Below are 16,845 nucleotides of genomic sequence, written 5' to 3'. Positions count from 1 at the left end.
TACCTATATTTATAAGAGGGCCTTGGCATTTTTTTTTAATTGAAGTATAGTTGATTTACAATATTGTATTAGTTTCAAGTGTTCAGCAAAGTGATTCAGTTATTTTTTTTGGATTACATTCCATAATAGGTTATGACAAGATATTGAATATAATTCCTGTGCTATACAGTAAATCCTTGTTGCTTATCTGTTTCATATGTGGAAGTTTGTATCTGTTAATCCCATATTCCTGATTTGCCTCTCTCTTCTTCCCTTTGATAACCATAAGTTTGTTTTCTGTCTGTGAGTCTGTTTCTGTTTTGTATATAGATTCATTTGTATTATTTTTTTAGAGTCCATATGTAAGTGATATCATATAGTATTTGTCTGTCTTTGTGTAGTTTCACTAAATATAATATTCTCTGTGTCCATCCATGTTGCTGCAAATGGCAGTATTTCATTCTTTTTTATGGCTGAGTAATATTTCATTGTGTGTATGTGTGTATATATATATTTAAAATATCTTCTTAAGTCAGTTGTCTGTTGATGGGCACTTGGGTTGTTTCCATGTCTTGGCTATAAATAGTGCTTCTGTGACACTGGAGTGCATGTATCTTTCAAATGAGAGTTTCTGTCTTTTCCGGATATACACCCAGGAGTAGGATTGCTGGATCATATGGTAAGTCTGTTTTTGGTTTTTTAAGGAATTTCCAACTATTTTCCATAGTGGCTATACCAATTTACATTCCCACCAACAGTGTAGGAGGATTCCCTTTTCTCCACACCCTCTCCAGCCCTTATCATTTGTGGACTTTTTGAGGACAGCCATTCTGACTGGTGTGAGGTGATACCTCATTGTGGTTTCAATTTGCGTTTGTCTAATAATTAGCAATGTTGAGCATCTTTTTGTGTACCTGTTGGCTATTTTATATGTCTTCTTTGGAGAAATGTGTATTTAGATCTTATGCCCTTTTTTTGGTTAGGTTTTTTTTTTTTTTGATATTGAGTTGTATAAACTGTTTGTATAATTTAGATATTAATCCCTTGTCTGTTGCATCATTTGCAAATGTTTTCTCCCATTCCATAGATCGTCTTTTTGTTTTGCTGATGGTTTCCTTTGCTGTGCAAAACCTTTTAATAAGTTTGGTTAGGTCTCATTTCTTTATTTTTGCTTTTATTTCTTTTGCCTTGGGAGACTGATCTAAGAAAATAACACTACGATTTATGTCTAAGAATATTTTGCCTGTGTTCTCTTCTAGGAGTTTTATGGTGTCATGTCTTATAGTTAGGTTTTTAATCCATTTTGAGTTTGTTTTTGTAAACAGTGCTAGGGAATATTCTAATTTCATTCTTTTACATGTAGCTGTCCAGTTTTCCCAGTTATTGAAGAGACTGTCCTTTCTCCATTGTATAGTCTTGCTTCCTTTGTCATAGATTAATTGACCATATTTGCTTGGGTTTATTAATAGGCTTTCTATTCTGTTCTGTTGATTTATATATCTGTTTTTGTGCCAATACCACACTTTTGATTACTGTAATTTTACAGTATAGTCTAAAGTCTAGAAGGGTTATGCTTTCAGCTTTGTTCTTTTTCCTTAGGATTGCTTTGGCAATTTTGGCTCCTTTGTGGTTCCATGAAAACTTCAGGATTATTTGTTCTAGTTTTGGGAAAAATATCATGGATATTTTGGTAGGGATTGCTTTAAATCCATAGATTGCTTTGTGTAGTATGGCCGTTTTTATAGTATTAATTCTTCTAATCCAGGATTCCATTTTTTTGAATCATCTTCAGTTTCCTTTATCAATGTTTTATAGTTTTCATTATATAGATTTTTCACCTCCTTGGTTAAATGTATTCCTAGGTATTTTATTTTTTGATGAAATTTTAAACAGGATTGCTTTTTTATTTTTCCCTTTCTGATATTTCATTGCTAGTATAAAGTAATGCAACAGATTTGTGTTTATTAATCTTGTATCTTACTACCTTGCTGAATTCATTTGTTAATTCTAATAGTTCTTGTGTGAAGACTTTAGGGCTCTCTATATAGCATATCATGTCATCTGCAAATATGACAATTTTACCTCTTTTCCTCCAGTTTGGATACCTTTTATTTCTTTTTCTCATCTGATTGTTGTGACTAGGACTTCCAATATTCTGTTGAATAGAAGTGGTGAGAGTGAGTATCCTTGTCATGTTCCTGAATTTAAGTGAGAGGGCTTTCTGCCTTTCACCATTGAATATTATGTTGGCTGTGGGTTTGTCATAAATAGCTTTTATTATGTTGGTATGTGTTCTCTCTATACCTACTTTGGTGAGAGTTTTTTCGTAAATGTTGAATTTTGTCAAATGCTTTTTCTGCATCTATTGAGATGATCATGTGTTTTTTGGCCTTTTGTTGATGCGGTGTATCACACTGATTTGTATATGTTGAACCATCCTTGCAACCCTGGAAATGAATTCAACATGATCATTCTGTATGATCTTTTTATGTATTGTTGGATTTGTTCTGCTGGTATTTTGTTAAGGATTTTTGCATCTGTATTTATCAAAGGTATTGGCCTGTAATTTTCCTTCATGGTAGTGTCTTTGTTTTTGGTATCAGGGTGAGGGTGGCTTCAGAGAATGAATTTGGGAGTGTTTTCTCCTCTTCAGTTTTTTGGAATAGTTTGAGAAGGATAGGTATAACTTTTTCTCTGTATGTTTGGTGGTTTAAGTATTTTATGCTATTGTCTGAAGTGTATTTTGATTCCATTTCAGCTTTGATATTTTCAATAACAGACATTTTCCTTGTCTTACAGATCAAGATATTTTAGAAAGTATATTAATAGACAGCTATATCTTCCCAAGTACCACAATAGTAAGTAAACAACTTTCATATAATTAGCTGTCTCATGGTTGTTATTTAGAAAGTATTAAAAAGCCTTCAGATTTAAATAACTAGTTTGCTTAATGCTGAGTCCTCTTCAAAATAAATCCTTAACTTTTTCCTACTCTGAGGTTTCTAACATAGAACCTACTCCTTTCATTTTGAAAAACATCCCCCCAATTATTTTTTTTGAAACGTTTATTTTTTTTCACTAAATTTTTTTCTATTTTGAAGTCCTTTTCTGTCTCCCATTTCAAATAGGCATTAAAAATAGTCATATTCCTGCTCTCTTATGAAAAATAATGGAATGGAAAATATTGCTATTAGATATTGTTTGTATACCTTTCTTTATTTGTGTTTCCCTTTGGTAGCCAGATCATTTGAACGGTCTTATCATTGTGATGCTGTATGATTTCCAAGATAGAAAATTTCAAGGTCGTCTCCTTTCTGATAATGAAGAGTCCATAGCGGAAGTTCTAGAAGTAGAGAACCTTCTTAACAGGTAATGGTAAAGGTGAAAAGGATGTTTTCTGTGCAATTGTTATTGGTATTTTTATTGATGAATTTGTATGCAATATAATGTGTAGATAAGTGTTAAAATTTTATAGAGTAAAGATATAAAAGCTTGTAAGTTTCTTGAGTGCCTTCACAAATAGTCTTGAACAGGCTAAATATTCTGCTTAAAATCAAGTTGTTTTTGAAAGCTTGAATTGCAAGATCCAACTTGTAAGTATTTGGAAAATCTTGAAAAATTCCCAATAATATTTATTACATATATAAATTACACTTTACTTGAAACAGCCAGGAAAGCCACAGGGCTTTAACCAAGTAAAAAAGACCAGTCTGTGGTTTCATCAACAGCAGATTTTTAGCTGAGAATGCTAGCAAGGTGGGTAGGAAATATGGCAAGGAAAGGCCATGGCTCAGGAGGCCAGAGGAACCAGAAGATGTTACTGCCCTAAGGTTCCTGATTCCCCAGATTTTTCCCTTTCCCCATGATAGACACCATGTCACCGCCTACACATAGCTGGTTACATTTTTGTCAATGCAATAGTTTTTCCTCTACCCAAACCAATAGAGGTTCATATAATGTAGATCTTATTCCCATATTAATGAGTTGTGTTATATCCAATTCATACTATACTCAATTTATAATATGCTATATGAAAAATGTGTGTGTTTAGTGATTGAATTGCAGAGAATAGTAGCACAGTATACTTAAATAAAGATGACACTGAGAAAATCCATGTTTAAGAAATAATGCTGAGAAAATACATGTTTAAAGATAACACCAGAGGGTTTTAATCAAGAGTCTTAGCTTTCAAATAGCAGAAGCTATCTTCAGTTAGCCTGAGCGAAAATGGAAAATGTCCCTGTAAAGATACTGGGATGTCTCATGCAACATAAAGACTCCAGAAGAGGATGAAATCAGGAAATGGAAAGATGTCAGGACTATCTCTGCTTCTTTGTTTATCTTTTTCATTCTGCTTCTTTCTTAGTATCTGCTTCATTCTCTTTTTCTCTGCAGATCTGCCTTCTCTGCTTTTCTAGTCTGCATGGAGAAAGCCCTACTGTTGTACCCCATTTCCTGAGCTTACTTGTTAAAATTGTATGTTAGTTCCATCACTTAGACTAACTTATTTTGTTATCTCTGTACCGCAGTTCTAACCCCCTGGGAATTTGATTGACTCCATATGGATCAGGTACATTCTCTTGGGCCAATCTCCTGTAGCCAATAGAGTGGAATTCTGAACTCAGAATGTCGGAAGCCAACCTCTGTAGATGTTCTGGGGCTTGGGACTGGGCACTGTTGTCTCCAGGGAAGTAGAGTCATTGTAAGCTTGAAGTATACTTTATTATGTTTCTCTGAGGGGATAAAGGGGATAAAGACTAATTTTAAGAGGTAATAGAAAAAGTAATTATTTAGCAAGAAATTGAGTGAGAATGATTTTCTCCTAATGAAAATTGTATTTGATCTTTGTTGTTTTTGTCTCTACCAGAGTTCCTTGTGTTTTCTCACTCTATACACCAGCTGGTATCTTCTTCTCCATTTGTTCATGACTTCAACGATGTAACCCAAGATGACACTTACTATCATTCTGACATATGCAAGGTTTTTAAGAACTCAATACTTTATGACTAGGTTAAATAAAAGGACTCCATAGCTCTTCCTTTCTCACTCCCCATGCCTCACACTAGCCCAAGAATCTGATTCTGCCAAATAGTTTGTTGGGCTTTGGTAAGGCAAAATAGCGAATGGGCAGTGAAAGACTAGAGAGGAAGCAAGAGAGGAAAAACTTGGTAGTCCATCCTCCCAAACCATCCAAAACTATTCACCCTAAAGTCTTCCACATTATAATTAAGGCACCACCAGCTACCTAGGTTTCATTTTTGATTCTTCTTTCCTAGCCTCCCTGGTCCCCATACCGTACCTAATACATCAAGTCCTGTAACTCCAATTGGAAAACATGCTGAATGTGTCTCCTTGTTTCCATTCTCACTACTACTGTGCAAATCCAAGCCACTGTAATCTGTCACTTGGACCACTGCTATAGCTTCCTCATTGATTTCCCTGCCTATAACTCTTACTTTCCCACATCTGTTCCACATGGCAGATAGAGTGATATTTTTAAAATGTAGTTATATGGTCATGAGAGAGTATCTTGGATCAGACTTACCTTCTTTCTGTAAACAATCAGAAAACTGGACGAAATATATTAGGCAAAAATTTTGGACATTAGGCAAGAAGCAGCACTGAAACTTGATCCTTGAGAGAATGAAAACAAATGAGGTGAGCCCTGGAATAGTTCTGCTTTACACCTAGAGATAATTTCCAACTGCATTGCAGGAAGAGGAAAATTGTAGTCTTGCTAAGTTAAGAAAACAGAGATCAGAGTTTTGGAATAATCCTCTGAAATGATAATTTTTTTCTTCTTTATTCTAATAATGTGGTAAGGTAATTTACATTGAATGACTTATGAATGTTAAACCAACCATGGATTTTGGGGATAAATCCTATTTGCTTGGATATATCCTTTTTCTTGTCTTTCCCAAATCTCTCATTCCCCATAATTAAAGTTAGGGACACTTCCCAAGGAAGTTAGATAAACAGAGGGAGGAAAAGGAACATTTTTCAGAAGAGGGGGAGTCTATTCCCAGAAAGGAAATGATGCTTAGAATATAAACCAGTAGGTTTCTACTATAACTGGAAACATTGAGAATAATGTGGTTTTTTTTTGCCATTATTTATAGATATAAAGTTTCTTGGGACATTTGCAGGATGTTATCTTCCTTTAGAAACAGCATATACATTACTACTGGCAGGCAGGAGCTGCACCTGCGGCACTAACAAGCCCGGGTGACCTGGTCTAATCAGGGATTGATGATTGGAAGCTGGGCTTCAGTCCTCACAAAGACCAGTTTGCTTTCTACTTTACTGGGGTTGTCTTTTGGTTACCTAGTCCAAAGCCTGGGAACTTTATCGGAGCCCCCCTGCCATAAATTTGGCATGCCCCAGATTTCCCTTTTTGTTCCCCTTGTCTCATAAATTGTTGTGAGCTCTGCATACTTCTCAGCTTCTCAGGCACATATTTCAGAATTGGCAGATACTTTCATATATGATTCTCCTTCTACTTGGAACGCTGGACAGCTCTTCTTACATCTTTCCCTTACTCCTGGCTAACTCCCGTTTCTACCTTTATGGCTTGGCTTAAATGTAACTCCTGGGAAACGTACCTTAACTCCCATAGCAGTGCCCCTCCCTTGTGCCAACATAGCATTTTACCTTCCCTTGTCATTAGTACTTAGGACATTTTAAAATAATTGGTTTGTCTCCTCCTACCAGACTTTATACTTTTTGATGTCCAGAACAGCATCTAACTTGCTAACCTCTTTGTTTCTGGAACCTAAAACAGTGCCTGGAATATTGGAAGAATGCAAATATTTGTTCATATATTAATTAATATTTCTCTATCCTTGAAAGATCTTCCATTTCCTGCAGAAAAAAAAATCTCACTTCCTATGCATGATATATAAATGATATATAAATAGAGATATTTTGTGATTTGAGCCCTGGACTTCTTACCACCCTGTGCTCTGTAAATATGCTTTGCTGTTTAACATCTCCATTTATAGTGCTCTGTCCTCTGTCTGTCTTCTCTCCTCTTGTGGTCTAGAAAATTCTCGTTCCTCTTTTAATAGTTCATATTTCTCCTTCTCTCAGAAGTTTCTTTGGGTTGAATCTTCTTCTTCCAATACATTTACTCTCTTCTTTATGTATCTTATAACATTCATCATGTTGAGCTATAATTGTTTGTTTATATGTCTGTTTTATGACCAAATTATAAATTACTTAAGGGAAGAAGCCATCTTTTAATCTTTATAGCCCAGGTCTTATCACAGTACTTGGTTAGTAGGAAAAGAATAAGCATATTAATTATTACCATTTCTTGTATAGCTTAACTTTGAATACATTTTCAAAAATATCTTCACAGTCTTTCTGTAAATTAGGTACTAATTCCTGGTTCCTACAGCTTAGAGGAACTAAATAACTTATGTAAAATTACATAGCTACTAATTAGTGGAATCAGAATTTGAACCCAGGTAATCTGATTGCAGAATTCAAACCATACTGGCTGGAGAGACAGAGGAAAACCAAAGTACAGAGAGAGGAGAGTGGATGTGGCATGTTAGCAGGAGTGGCAAATAGCTCAGTGTGTGATTAGAGATAGATTTATGGGTGAGAGTGATGGGGGAACTGAGGAAGGGAGAGTTGGTTCAGGTTAAATTATCAATATCCTTGTGTATCATGATAAAGAATTTAGATTCTGGCCTGTAGCTAATGGGTTCATTTAAGATTTAAGCTTAGGAGTCATATAACTACAATTGAACATATAGAAAGAAAGCTCTGGCTGTATGGTTGAAAGAGATAATTAAGCAACTCTGTGTCATAACATTCACATGGTAGCAGGAGATGGACTTCTTGATCAAGGATGTTGGGAAAGGCTATTTTTGCTTCATTTTCATCATTGCAGTCTGTCTTACAGCTATGGAAGAAGTTCTTTTAGTAATCATAGGGTATTTAATTTACAGAAGTAAAGTGTCTTGTTATCCTAATTGCATTTGGATTTGGTCTTTGTCCTCAATCTGATATTGTATGTTTACATAAAAATCTTTATAACTCTCTATATACTTTACATTACTTTTTGTATGATTAAATTATATTAAAATCTATAGTCCAAAATGTTTGTAATCTGGGATTTAGAAAATTATTTCTCCCTGTACTCCTTGCCTATACACAACATAAATATTTTCTGGCTTTATAACTCATTTAATGATTCAATAATTCAATCAATAGCATTTGTTATGGTAAATTCAAACTATGTAGGTACTTGAAAGGACTGATTAATCAAAAATAGTCTGTTCTCAGAAACATCTCAGTGCGTAATATAGAAAAGTAACTCACCCACTTTCTATTAGTTATTCTTTGATGTGCATTAATGTATTATATAATTAATTTTTAAAAATTTATTTTTCATTTGCTATTTTTAAGTTGAAGTTGATGTACAATACAGTATTACATAAGTTACAGATGTACAATGTAGTGATTCACAATTTTTAAAGGTTTTACTCCATTTATAGTTATTATAAAATATTGGCTGTATTTCTTGCATTGTACAATACATCCTTGTAGCTTATTTTATGCTGTTGTAATAGTCTGCACTTCTTAATCCCCTACCCTTGTATTGCTCCTCCCCATTCCCTCTACCCCCGGTAACCACTAGTTTGTTCTTTAAATCTGTGAGTCTGTTCCTATTTTTTTATTATATTCATTCATTTGTTGTATTTTTTTTAAGTTTTTTGGGGGAAGTAGGTAATAAGGTCTATTTATTTATTATTATTATTTTTAATGGAGGTATTGAAGGTTTAACCCAGGACCTCATGCATGCTAAGCATGCCCTCTACCACTTGAGCTGTATCCCCGCCACGTTGTAGTTTTTAGATTCCACATATAAGTGATATCATACAGTATTTGCCTTTCTGTCTGACTTATCTCACTTAGCATAATACCCTCCAGGTCCATCCATGTTGTTGCAATTGCAAGATATTAATTCTTTTCTATGGCTGAGTAGTATTCCATTGTGTGTGTGTGTGTGTGTGTGTGTGTGTGTGTGTGTGTGTGTGTGTATAGCATACATATATATATACCACAACTTTATCCGTTCATCTGTTGATAGACACTTAGGTTGCTTCCATATCTTGGCAGTTATAAGTAATGCTACTGTGAACATTGAGGTGCATGTATCTTTTTGAATGAGTGTTTTTTTGTTTTTGTTTTTAATGTTACCCAGGAGTGTAATCCCTGGATCACATCGTGGTTCCATTTTTAGTTTTTTGAGGAATCTCCATACTATTTTCCACAGGGGCTGCACCAATTTACATTCTCACCAACAGTGTAGGGGGCTCCCTTTCCTCCATATCCTTGCCAACATTTATTATTTGTATTCTTTTTGATGATAGCCATTTGACAGATGTGAGGTAATATCTCATTGTGGTTTTGATTTGTGTTTCCCTGATGATTAGCGATGTTGAGCATCTTTTCATGTACCTGATGACCATCTGTTTGTCCTCTTTGGAGAAATGTCTATTCAATTCCTCTGCCCATTTTTTAATCAAGTTGTTTGTGTTTTTGATGTTGAGTTGTATGAGCTGTTTATATATTTTGGATATTAACCCCTGACAAAGGAGGCAAGAATATACATGGAGAAAAGACAGTCTCTTCAATAAGTGGTTCTGGGAAAACTGGACAGCTGCGTGTAAAAGAATGAAATTAGAACATTCTGTAACATCATATACAAAAATAAACTCAAAATGGATTAAAGACCTAAATGTAAGACTGGAAACCATAAAACTCCTAGAAGAAAACATAGGCAGAACACTCTGACATAAATTGTAGCAATATTTTTTTGGATATGTCTCCTAAAGCAAAGGAAACAAAAGCAAAAATAAATGGGACCTAATTAAACTTAAAAAGCTTTTGCACAGCAAAGGAAACCATTAATAAAACTAAAAGACAGTCCACTGGATGGGAGAAAATATTTGCAAATGATCTGACTGATATATAATTGTTTTTAATGTAGCTCTGTGACATTAGGACATAGCACTACACAAATCTAATTCTATTATAGCCCTAGAAGGCTTAGTGTTTGGTGACTCTTCCCTATCTTTCCCAGGTGCCCCTGTGTTCTCATCCTCCCTCTCCCTCACCTTTCCCCCATCCCCATCCCTATCTCTGTCTATTTTATTAAGCTTTCTGCAGCCACACACACCACTCTCGAGGTACTTGACTTTTTTTGTGGCATCTTTTCGTCATTTCTCATTCAAGGTTATCCTTGAGGTTTATTATTCAATTAAATTCCTATTGTGAAAATGCTGTGAATATGGATCAAGACTAAGTTCTGTATTCTTATTTATTAAAAATTTAGGTTATGAGATTAAAAAAAATCATTGAGTCTTCGTATTATGCTATCCAGTTCTTGTTTTTCTTTTCTGTTATTTGGGACTTTGAGACATGGAATAATCAGAACTGGGAAGGACTTGATACAGATTCTTATAAGTTCCTTAATCTTATCTAGACTGTACTGTTGCCACCTCTGATAATAATAACTGGCCTATATTGAGTGCCTGCCATGTGCCAGGCACTGTGCTAAGTATTTTACACACGTGGTAATCACCACATTAATAGCAAGGTACGTCGATCACACTTTACAAATGAGAAAACTGAGGCTGATGAGAGATTCAGTACCATACCTGAGGTCACACAGCTAGTAAGTGACAGAGCCTGAATTTCACTCAAAATTTGTCTGACTCGAAATCCTACACCTCTTTCACTGCATAAAATTTTTTCTCAACCAGCAATTGCTATAAATATCTGAGGAGATAATACAACTATACAGTGGTAGCAAAAACTGGAAAAAAGAAGCAGGATTATTGGATTTCTATTTTTAAATATGGCAAATTTTTATTTTAGACTTGAAAATTTTGAAATAGAATTATAAAAGTATTTGTTAAAATTCTAAATCTAATTTGTTAATGTTTCTAGTGGAAAATTGATAGTCTTTTCTTCAATGCAGTAGTCACCAAGAATGGCTTTTCTCTCTCTAGTTTTAAGACAAAATTGGCTGCGGCATTGGCAAGATGTCGGATCAAACATGATGCCCTTTCAATTTACCACATTCTTCCAGAAACCATTAGGAACCAGGAACTAAGGGCCTCTACTTTGCCGCTTTATGCTTGGATAAATACTTGTAAAATCAGGTAAGAGTTTTAATCAGATTCTTTATTTATATTTTAAGTCACTTGTCTTTCAAAATAATGTGATAAGAAATATTACCTTTTTAATGGGTGGGGGAGTGATTGGAGAATCATAGTTTAGTTCAGGATCTTATCACCAGATTACCAGATTAATTACATAAATATATTTTTTGTCTCTATTTTTTAACTTACTTTTGACTAAAATTATAAGTTCCATTAGATGCAATATATACAGTGATATTTTAATTTATTGTAGGGAGAAGATGTTAATGTTAAATACATTTTAATGTATTATATTTGTAATTACAACCTAATGTTGTATATTTACAGCCCTGAAGAAGTTTATCATAGTTTGAAGAAAAAAGGCTATAATAAAGTCGAATCTATATTGCATATTGATGACAAAGTCTTTGCTGTGGATCAACATTGCTATGATGTATTAATTTTTCCATCTCATCTTAAAAGTGATCTTCTAAATACAGATCTTTTCAAAGATTATAAACTTATATTTCAGGTAAACTAACATTTTCTTTCATTGTGATTCTCAGTAATCTTACTTACCCAAAGAATTCCTCCACTTAAAAATAAAACTTAACAAGTGAGTTATATTTTATATAAGTTATCAAGGAGGTTTATAAGGCCTAATTTTCACCTGAAATAAAAATTAATGCCCCTACAATCAGTGTTCCTGTAATACTTTGGCATCCTTTCCCCATGTGAAGTGGCCATATGGTAAAAAAACATATTCTCCTTCCTAGACTCCATAGATGGGGGAACTTTTATTGCCTGCAGCTGAAAGGCTATATTTTTGCCAAGGGAGAATTCAGGCGAAGGTACAATGATTCCTTTTCTTCCTTCCGTTTCTGGGGAACATGCTAGTGCCATCCTACATTTGACAATGCGATGTATAATACTTTCCCTGTATCTCTTTACTATTGTCTTAAAGCTTTGATTTGTAAGATGTGTGTAATGGCTATCATTGCAGGAAGAGAATGTGAGGTAGAATGTGGTTTCAGTAGAATGAAAAATAAAAGGTCATAGAAATTAGGTTAAGTTAGTTTTTATGTGTTTAGATTCCAATCCTTGCCTCAGATTCACTTTAGTCTTCTAAGGTTCATCCCTTCACTGCACCCACATTCTTGGGCAGAGTCTCTTGGCCTTATTTTGTAGTCACAGCCTGTTGAGCAGAGATCAATGTCTGTGTAGTCCCCTTTTATTAAGCTTATAAACCATCTTTTCATTTCTGTGAACTAGCAGCAATTTAGATGATAATGTAATGGGAAAGGAAAAATGGCATTAGCAGATTGAGTGCATTTTCACAAAGGCTTAAGAATGGGAACTAAGGCAGGACATCAATAATCTATTAATCACACTTTGGGGATTTTTGCTTTATCACTGTATAAAAGATAAATAATAATAGTCATAATTTAGGCTTAACAAAGTTAGGGTGTTGTTTTAAATCAGTTTATATCATTTATCTTTGTTAACTTTATATTAAGATGTTTTAAACTCAGATGGTTTAGGTATCTAATACTTTTTTTTAACTCAAGGTAAAAAGTCAGTACGTGCTTCTCGTCAAACCCTTTGAAATCCTAATCATACCATTATCTTGTAGGACAAATCTCGAAGTCTCGCTGTCCATTCTGTAAAGGCTTTATTAAACATGGATGATGATATCTTAATGGTCAATACAGGTTCGTGGTACACGGTTGCCCATATGTCAGTCTTAACAAATAATAATACCTCAAAAATATTTGTGTGTGGAGTACAATCACAAGCTAAGGATCCTGACCTGAAGAACCTTTTCACAAAAATGGGATGTAAAAGTATGTACAAATGTTTTTTTCTTTGGTGTTTATGTTCTGTAAGATTTAGAATGTTAAAAAACACTTGCATATGTTATCTTTCTGTAATGTAAAACTCTATACATGAACTATACTCCTAAAATCCTCACTAATTCATATTATATCAGGCTGTTCTTGTTTCTTAATATTAGTAAACAACTGCAGTTTAAATTAATAAATGTATTGGCACTTTGGTATATTGCTTGATATTTAGCTACTATAATTCGATGTTCAGACAACAATTAAAGTAAGTAGCAGAAGTTATCATGTTTTAATAAATAATAACACAATCACAGGCATGCTTAAGGGACAGAGATAATGTCTAGGACCGGATGCTGAGTCCCTTAGGCTTCTTATTCAAAAAAAAATTTTTCCATTGGATCATGCTGTGACAAAAAAATAACATTTTATTATAGGTTCAGTGAGGCTAAAAAACTAAAACTTTCAATAGATTCACAGGGTCAGAGGGACAATAAGTAGAATTTAGGGCTTAACATTGAGAGGTAGACTTGTAAATACTCAGAAGTTCACTTGGAGCGCGGAAGAGTATATACTCTCGGTAGTGATCAGCCCTCTGATGAATCAAAACTCAGATTCCAATCATCTCAATTCCCAGGTGGCTTAAGGTGTTCTGGGACTGTTAGTGCCCAGGCTTACCTGCCTAGCAGAGGCAAAAACAGATTCTCTCTGAAAGAAAGTAATAACATCCCAGATTTCATATTACCTCCTAAAGTTTTTTCAAATGCAGTGTGGCACTCAATAAAAAAATAATCACACAAAAAAGAAGAAAGATATGAGTGAAATAAAGAGAAAAGCACTGCAATAGAAGCAAACTCACAGAAGATCCATGTACTGGAGGTATCAGATGCGGATTTTAAAATAACTGATTAATGTGCTAAAGAGACTAAATGACAAGTAGAATTTTAGCAGAGAACTGGAAACTGTAATAAAATGTCAAAAGAAAATTCTAGAACTGAAAACTACAATATATGAAATTAAAAAATAGATTTAACAGTAGATTAGAGCTAAACTACAATATATGAAATTAAAAAATAGATTTAACAGTAGATTAGAGCTAAAGAAGAATAAGTAAACTGACAAGTCATAAGAAGCTATCCATCGGGAGACAAAAGGATGAATAATATAGAAGAGATACTAAAGGACACGTGAGACTCAGTGATCCAGTGATCTCATGTTATGTTGTGATTGGGAACCCAGAAAGAGAGGAGAAAAGGAATTGAGAAGACACAATATGTGAAACTCAGGCCGGGAATTTTTCAAAATGGATGAAGACCACAGATTCAAGAAGCCCTATGAACTCCAGTAAGAGTAAATGCATAAAAAACATAGTAAGCACATCATAGCATAACTGCTGAAAACCAAAAACAAAGAGCAGCCAGGGAGATAATACATGTTACCTTCAATGAAATAACAATAAAACTAAGAATTAACTTTTCAAAAGAAACAACTGAAGTCAGAGACTATTAAACAAATCTTCATATGAAAGAAGACAGCCCAACTGAAAAATATATAAGAGACAAGACTGAGCTTTTTACGAAAGAGAATATATAAAGGCCAAAAAACCTTATGTAAAAGTGCCTCACTCCATTACCAGTCAGGGAAATGCAATTAAAATCACAACTTACCACAACATACCACATATCCACAATGATTAAAATTGAAGAGATGGCAGTACAACGTCCTGGCAAGGTAGGGAGCATTGGGAATGCTCAAACACTGCTGGTAGGACTGTACATGTTGTACAGTGACTTTGGAAAACCAGCATTAATCTCTAAAATTGAAAATATACATGCCCTATGATCTAGCATTTCACTTCAGGTTTATTAGCCCTTTGAATTTTTACCTAGTTAAAGAGAGAGTAGGAGCCACTGGGTAACCAAGCAGTAGAGGAAGAGAAGTTTCTTCTTTTAGAAATATTCCCGCTGGCAAATAAAAAAGGGAAGACAGAATTAGAATATGACTAGTTACCATAAAGGCAATTTAATGGATGAATATGACGCCACTTGTGAAGTAGTTTTGTGACACACACACACAAACCCTGAATTATTTAGGCTCTAAAGATCCAACTACTAATTTATAGGAAGCACAGAAGACAGGAACATGTTAAACTACACTCTGGGAAAGCAATTAGCAAAATCCAGACTCTGGAAAACTCTAGTAGTACAAATAAGCATACTTCATTAAGAAATAAATGATAAGAAAAAGTGGAAAAGGTACCTATCAATAAAAAGAAATTTAAAATAAGATGTCAGCCAATTGCAATGATATACCTTATCTAAATCCTGATTCAAACAAACTGTAAAAAAAATTTTGACATGTGTGAAACTTGGAAAATTTGAGCCATGACGGGATGTCATTATTATTTGATGATAATAAAAAATTACTTTTTTAAATGTATGTGGTTGTATTTTTTAAGTTCCTATCTTTCAGAGATATATGGTGAAATATTTTACAGATTCAAAATAATGTGGAGGAGTGGAAATGGGTGCAGTATATGGGCATGAGTGGCTCTCTGTTGAAGCGCCATAATGGGTACTTGAGAATTTATTACATATTATGTCTATTTTTGTGTATGTTTGAACTTTTCCAATAAAAGTTAAAAATAAGGGGAAAAGGAAGGGGCCCACTTGATTGAAAAAGATTTGTTTCACAAGAGACAGACTAGAAAGAGGGAAAAGTTGATCAGACAAGAGAAAAGGGTTGGGCAGGGCAGTTTCCAGAGTGACTCCTCAGCCGGTGAGGGGAATGGGATCCATTGCAGAAGTGGAGGGATGGCCTCAAAATAGGGTCGCAGATTGTTATAACCCGAGGGAGGGCAGACTCTTAAACTAAATTATAAGGTCCCTAAGGGACTTTAGATTGTGCCTCATACATGCTACTAAAAATACCTATTTTTTTTTCCTGGGGAAAATAGAATGTAAACAGGGATAAAAAATGAGAAAGAGAAATAACCAATACTGAGCATTTACTATATACTGGGCACCATGCTAAGCCTAACTACCTTATCTCAATCTTTACTACAATTAGAGGAAGTGTAGGCATTATTATCCTATTTTATAAATAAGGAAATGGAGGCTTAGAGAAATTAAGCCACACAGATAGTAAATAGTGAAGTTGGGAGTCAGACTTGGGTATTTCTGCCTCCAAAACCTATTTCCCTCCACTATATCATATTGCGTTAAATAGAATCTGAAGTTCAGAATGGGAACTTTAAATTATATTTTATGTAGAAGATATTTATTAAAATTCAAAATTGTTGTCTGAAGTGAAGGAGAAAGAACTCTTAAGAGAATTCATGTATTAACCTTGGGATATTATCAGAGAAGAATAGCCCTCTTTTCTGACTACATTAAAATGACTTTGTGCAGTTAAGGATTTAAACTGAATTAAGATAAATAGGTATAATTACATACTGCATTAAGATTTTTAATTAATATTTTTACATTAATTTTCTGTGTTTTTCCTCCCAGATATTGAAATACTTCATGAGACTTTTATTAACCTTGAATCAAAGGATCATAGATTACAGAAAGTTAAAGTTATTCTGCTGCTACCTCGTTGTTCAGGACTGGGTATTAGTAATCCAGTAGAATTCATTTTAAACGAGCATGAAGGTACTTGTTTTAATTTTTAAGTTCTAAATTATTGAAATTTGTTAATGTTTTTAAAATAAAATTGTTTAAAATCATTAAAATGACATATCAGATACATCTGATTAATGAATAGCTACCCTATATAAAACACTTACTATGTTATAAAGTATTTTACATACATTACCTCATTTAATCTTTACACCAATTCTGTGAGGTATGGGCAGGGGA

General features: G+C 34.1%; 1 protein-coding gene across 1 annotated transcript in view; it reads left to right on the top strand.

The window, feature by feature from the left end:
- NSUN7 (NOP2/Sun RNA methyltransferase family member 7) overlaps nt 1–16,845 on the top strand; it is a 34,717-nt gene that overhangs the window by 5,277 nt on the left and 12,595 nt on the right. The window contains exons 3-8 of the mRNA XM_074348851.1: nt 2,779–2,837; nt 3,218–3,348; nt 11,010–11,162; nt 11,490–11,673; nt 12,775–12,985; nt 16,495–16,638. Coding sequence (XP_074204952.1) covers nt 2,779–2,837; nt 3,218–3,348; nt 11,010–11,162; nt 11,490–11,673; nt 12,775–12,985; nt 16,495–16,638 — 882 coding nt within the window. The remainder of the gene's footprint in view (nt 1–2,778; nt 2,838–3,217; nt 3,349–11,009; nt 11,163–11,489; nt 11,674–12,774; nt 12,986–16,494; nt 16,639–16,845) is intronic.

This window comes from Camelus bactrianus, chromosome 2, assembly GCF_048773025.1.
Source record: "Camelus bactrianus isolate YW-2024 breed Bactrian camel chromosome 2, ASM4877302v1, whole genome shotgun sequence".
Classification (NCBI taxonomy): domain Eukaryota; kingdom Metazoa; phylum Chordata; class Mammalia; order Artiodactyla; family Camelidae; genus Camelus; species Camelus bactrianus.
This window is presented reverse-complemented; position numbering and strand designations above follow the sequence as displayed.